Here is a 6,000-nt window from a genome sequence, read left to right as displayed (position 1 = left end):
TTTATGTGACGTCACATTTCTCAACCCCCCCCCCCTCGTCACACATCGTCACAAATGTCTGACCCCCCTCCCCCCCTAGGTGCGTGACGTCATTTATGGACGGCCCCTAACGAAAACTGGCCGGGAATCAAACTTAAGGATAACGATCCCCGTATAACCTGAACAGAATGTTGGGGCAAGTATTGTTAGAGGAGTGTTGTTCACTCATTTCCAGAGGGGGATCACTTTCGCCGATAAGATATAAGTGTGAGGGCCCGCCACACCGCCTTCAAGGGTTGTTTTCATGTTGTGCATGGTCAGATGCCGCACAAAAGGCCACCAGGGGCCGCCAGTGACCCACGGGCTTTGTAATGAAAGAACACGGTGTTAGAGAGCACCGATGAAGGTCGGTACCGCATACGAAGGGGTGGGTGGCCTGCACCACGCCCGGTCGCCTTTATCTCCCTAGTTGCGATGTTTACACATCCCACCAGGTACGGTACTCATTTGTGGCTGAGTTGACCTAGGAGAGGTCCAGGACCGGTTCAAATAATCGTCACTGGTGTTGGCCGTAGCGCCGCGCACTTCCCGTTGCGCCACCGCTCCTCACAAGCCAAGCAACGTCAGTCAAGAGCCATGCGCAGGCGCTGGGTATTTGTAGGTACTTAGGAAGGGCAACGTCATAAACACATCAGTATTTGGTGACGACGCTGCTGCGTTGGCAGTGGTGCAGAAGCACGGTTACACACACAAACACACTCACAACATCCGTCAATAACACTATGACCTTACAATTATAACTGTTTCCTGTATAGGCGACATTTCGGGAAATGCCCCTTCTTCATGGCACACCAGAGTTTGTATTTACAGTATTTGATTTGTTACACGGATAGTGGACCCGTTTAGCCAGTTGCCCGGCTATTTTACACGGGAGATCCGTGGTGTCGTGAGCACAGCAACAACAACACAAACAAATATGGTACATTCATATCGCAGAGAACGCGTGCACACAGGGTCCTTAAAGCATATTGCACAACTGACAAACGCGGTATTTTACAGTCGTAAATAAAACACACATAAAAAAAATAGTGCAAACATAGTGTGACAGTAAGAGGCGCCAGAAAAAAGATTTAGATTTAGGTTAAAGGTACAAGCACGATCTAGATTTGAAGTTTTCGTGACTGCAGGGATCCATACTCTTTGGTTCTTTCGGTAAAGTCACGTAGGTATAAGAACCAAAGGGTACAAGTACGCTCTCTATTTAGTCTAATTATGATCATTATTACGATCCATGAGCATAGCCCCGCAGATATCCACTGGACATTTTGTCATTTCGTCGAATAGGGACGTAAAAACATGTAACACAGTGGGGAGGGGGGGGGGGTGGCGGGGAGAGTGCAAACATACTGAGAGAAAAATATATTTTACCCTTTCTGGCAATAAAACAGGTGTAAAGATTTTCAAACACCAAATACATACCTTTTGCAAGGAATCAAGTCTGCATTAACCACATGTTGTTGTGGTGAATATGCAAACAAACATGCAAACATACATGCTCTGATAATATATGCAGTAGTCATTTAAACGATTAGCACCGTCGTTGCATTTCCTCTACACAGCTCGGCACCGATCCCATTGCAGTCGCTGCCGCACGGATCTATTAGCCAGAGGCACACTTAGTGGACTGGCTGGGGCGGCTTGGCCACGTTGTTATTTATGGCTGTGTGCACTCGTGATACCCGCACAGCGTCGCCGACCCCCGCCCCAGGTTGGGATCCACGCGAACTTCGCCGTCCTCTGCTCTCTCGCGACGCAGACAAGGAAGCGAAGCGGATTCACAACATTCTGGCGCAGGGCTGGGGGGTGCAGGTTTAGAGGAGTGATCTCCCGTCCAAAAGATGACGATAGATCGGGAGATGTTGAGATGAGGCAGAGAAGATGCAAGGAATTGGTAGGCAGCGTTGCGACAACGCCTGTGGGCGCCCGCATACGCAGCTGACACCGCAAAACCAATCACGGCTCCACTGCGTGCGTATGAGATGTAGTCTCAGATGTTTTTCTCAGCTCTGCTCGGGACTTCTTAGAGCCGAAAGAAAGCCGTATTGCTGTTCTTCTGCTTGCTGATGTCACGGTCAGGATTTTAATGGGATAAGATACCCATGGGCAACGCTTCAGCCCGTGACGGGGCGGTCAGCAAAACTGATGAGGTGGAAGAGGAGATGAGGGGCAGCACGTTCGTGATGATCGACAAGTCGGGTAGCGGTGGAGTCAATGGCATTGATGAAGACCACGTGTCTGCAGGACGTGATGGCGTTGGCGGTGGAGATGCTGACGGCGATGGTCGTGATGGTTGTGGTGAGGGCAGTGGTGGTGATGATGATGGTGATGGGGTCTGTGTAAATAATAATGGTGGCATAGATGAACGCGGTGAAGAAGGTGGTGTCAGTGGAGATGTTGATTACCGTGGGACACCTGGAGACAACGCTCGTCGTTTGGTTGCTGATGGTCTCAACGGTGAGACTGGCGATGGTAGTGGGGCTGCTGTTGATGCTGCTACTAATAACGGTGGTGTACATCACGATGGGGGCGGCGTTGCTGGAGGAGGTAGTTGTGACCGTGGTGGACACACCGATGGAGGAGATGAAGGAGGTGACCGTCTCCTGGCCGTGAGCACTGCTCAGTTTTCCTCCTTGTTTGACGAGGACGGACGTCTGGTGGACGAGTCCCTCTTCAGAAAACTCATTTTCAAAGGTACGCCGAGTCTCATCGAACAAAGACAGTCACCGCATCGCGCGCTTTCAAATGCGCTTCTGCGGCCATCTGGAACGCTCTTCTTTCCAATATTAGGAAGCCACTGGAGCTATGCACTTTGAAATCTCGATTGAAAACTAATGTGATAAAAAATAACATGTTTTACCCTTTCTGACAATAAAACAGGATGTGTTAAGATGTTCAAACACCAAATAGATACCTTTTGCAAGGCATGAAGTCTGCATTAACCACACGTACTTGTGGAAAAGCATGCAAAGAAACATCTTCTGATAATATTTGCATTGTCTTTGAAATTGATTGGCCTACACCAGAGACGGCCTTTTTTATTTTGGATACTGGAAAAATGGGCCCATAGATATCATTTCTTTAGAACTGCTTGTTGTGTCTAGTTTGTTGTCCTTCCCCCGCACCTCGGATTAGCGTGGTTGGCCACGTACGGTGCGAAATAAGTTAAAAGTGTGAGAATAGGTTTTCCTCTTTTTTCTGGCAACAAAACAGGTCTTAAGATGTTAAAACACCAAACTGAAACATACTCTTTGGTTCTTTCGGTAAAGTCACGTAGGTAGAAAAATTAACTTTTTACGAGGAATCATGTCTGCATTAACCACAATACTTGTGGACAGAATGCAAACAAAAAACGTACTCTAATAATATATGCATTGTCTTTGAAACGGATTGGTCCACACCAGAGACAGCTTTCTTTTGAGCCTAGTCTCAAAACGATATTAGACCAAAGGACGCCAAAAGGCATACAGCACAAAGACAAGCATTAGAGTAATGAGGGCTTGGGGTGAACATCTACATCATGGGACCTCCTGGTCGAACACTGTTTTGAGACGAGGCTCAAAAGAAAGCTGTCTCTGGTGTAAACCAATCAGTTGTAAAGACAATGCATATGTTATCAGAGTACGTTTTTTGTTTGCATTCTGACCACAAGTATTGTGGTTAATGCAGACATGATTCCTCGTAAAGATTTATTTTTCTACCTACGTGACTTAACCGAAAGAACCAAAGAGTATGTTTCAGTTAGGTGTTTTAACAACCTGTTTTGTTGCCATAAAAAAGGGGAAAACCTATTCTCATATTTTCGTACTGGCAAATGAGGTCCCATGAAGTTCAAAGTGCATACACAAGAATTTGTGAGATGGTTAGAAAGGTGGGGAGGAATTCTTGGTCGGTGTTGTGTCAGGCTCACGAGAAGCCTGTAAAGCAGCACACCTTGTGGTGCTGCTGCTGCTGTTAACTCAAAGCACGCGGCTCGGCCACTCAACACGTTGGGCCAAAGTTCCACGTTTACTGAGAGGTTCGGGTGAGGTCCGACGTCGCTTAGATCAATAATTTAATGAGCCAGACCAAATGCGCTATTAATTTTTCCCGCACCTCCATGAGCACGGTTGGCTACGTAGGGTGCGATAAAAGTTCAACATACTGTACATACAATTTGCTATCCTGGCCCTCAGAATTATTTACTGTCCTCGTGGACCATTCCTGCAGCAGTACAGTAGAGTACAGTGGATTAATGTCTCCAGTGCCAGATTAAGCTAGTGCGGGGCCTGTAGCATATGTTATAAAGGGGCCCGAAATATAAAAAAACAAATATTAAAACACATTTTAACTTGCATAGTAAAGTAATTGTATTTTTTCATTTGCTATACAGCCAGATTATATGACAAATCGCTAACCTTAAACACCCAGTCGTTCATAAAAGTTGAAGGCAGTATAGTACTATAGTAATAGAGTAAGTGCAGAATCACTGAAGCGGAATTGATAGCTTGAAAGTGTAGTGTTGACAAAGTAGGCAGAGACTTCCCTTTGTAGGCAACACCGTTTATTCGCTCTAACGACTAAGAGCGTCCCTAACACGGAGAGGTAACGGCCTCTCCCACCCGATAGCCTAGAGGATACGTCCTCACACTTAGTGTGCCCTCAAACTATATTCTGCGATCGGGAATTCCTCCGCTAAGGGACCTAGGGGAGGCTATGCTCACCTGACCTTGCCAGGGTAACGGGTGCCGCCACTTGGCCGTTCGGACCTGGCCCTGACCCTGACAAGGGCCGGGGGTCGGAAGTCCCAGGGCGCTATCTAGATGTATTCAGGTCTTGAGGTGAGTGCGGACTGACTCACGCTGGGAGAGCTGCCCTTTATATACTCCTCTCTCCCAACCTCCTTCTCTCGAGAGGGTCTGGGTCTGACCGTTATCCCCCCCCCAGCCCCCTCCCTCAGTGGGCTCTGGCCCCCTCACCTCGGGTCAACGGTTATTATAGTCATGGGTCGTACACCTGTCACTCAACAGCCTCCTTGGCTTGTCTGCGCCCCCTACACACTGAGGGCGCCACTAGAGCTGAGTGTACGTGACCCATACAATACTGCTACGCAGGTAAGTACACAAAAGCAATTCGCGCGGGGCCCTTGAAAGTGTGGGACCCGGAGCATTTGCTACTTTTGCTACACTCGCTGTACCCAAGCGCTCTTCCCTCCACACTCCCGCGTCCCCTGCAACACCAGCCATGTCACTGGTTAGAGGTATTTGACCCTGAACCGCTCTCTCCCCGAGGACATTTTCTTAATCCGTCGGCACTGCACTGATGTCCGTGCAGCGTCGCCAATTATATTATAATTATAACGGGAGGGGAGAATGGCATATTGTGCATCTGAAGGCCTTGGCTTGCGTCCAAAGTGGCCCAGTCACATTCCTCAAGTGTCAGAAATGTACGCAATGCATTCATTCCGCCAGCAAAGGAATTGAAGACTGTACTTCACGCACACACACTGCCTGTGAACCACCCAGCCGTAATGCGCCCAGGCTACTTACGTCTCGGCAAGCTTATCCTACAGGTTGACCCGCCTGGGTGTACTAAGATTGGTCAAAAGGTGAACGTGATTTCCCGTGGCTCAAAGAGCATTGGTCCATTGATGCTCATCTCCCGTTTACAGGCCATGAAAATCTGTCGGTGGGACAATGCCTCATTGCTTTGACGTAGGCCGATCTATCTGCAGGACAATCACCGTTAACGTCCCCACAAAGCGGTACTCGTTTTTATCGACCACAGAATAATGATGGGCCAAGTCAACAACCACCCCGACCAGGAATTGACCGCAACATTCCAATTGCGACCACTCTGACTTACAGTTTGGAGATGTGCATGACAGGTGCTCTGGGCTCCAGTCCATCAGTATCAGACAGTGCAAACAAAAACCCATCATTGCACTGCACATCTACGTTCCCCAACCTTCACCAAAACCGGCAC

The 6,000-nt window shown here is 48.3% G+C and overlaps 1 protein-coding gene across 2 annotated transcripts in view; it reads left to right on the top strand.

Moving 5' to 3' along the window:
• Positions 1–1,736: 1,736 nt before the first annotated feature.
• The window catches only part of LOC144731630 (TBC1 domain family member 25-like), an 89,098-nt gene continuing 84,834 nt past the window's right edge, over positions 1,737–6,000 (top strand). For both annotated transcript variants that reach the window (XM_078612835.1, XM_078612834.1), the window contains exon 1: positions 1,737–2,730. In XM_078612835.1, coding sequence (XP_078468961.1) covers positions 2,139–2,730 — 592 coding nt within the window. In that variant the 5' untranslated portion in view covers positions 1,737–2,138. The remainder of the gene's footprint in view (positions 2,731–6,000) is intronic.

The sequence above is a fragment of the Lampetra planeri genome, chromosome 39, assembly GCF_965212315.1.
Source record: "Lampetra planeri chromosome 39, kcLamPlan1.2.h2, whole genome shotgun sequence".
Lineage (NCBI taxonomy): Eukaryota > Metazoa > Chordata > Hyperoartia > Petromyzontiformes > Petromyzontidae > Lampetra > Lampetra planeri.
This window is presented reverse-complemented; position numbering and strand designations above follow the sequence as displayed.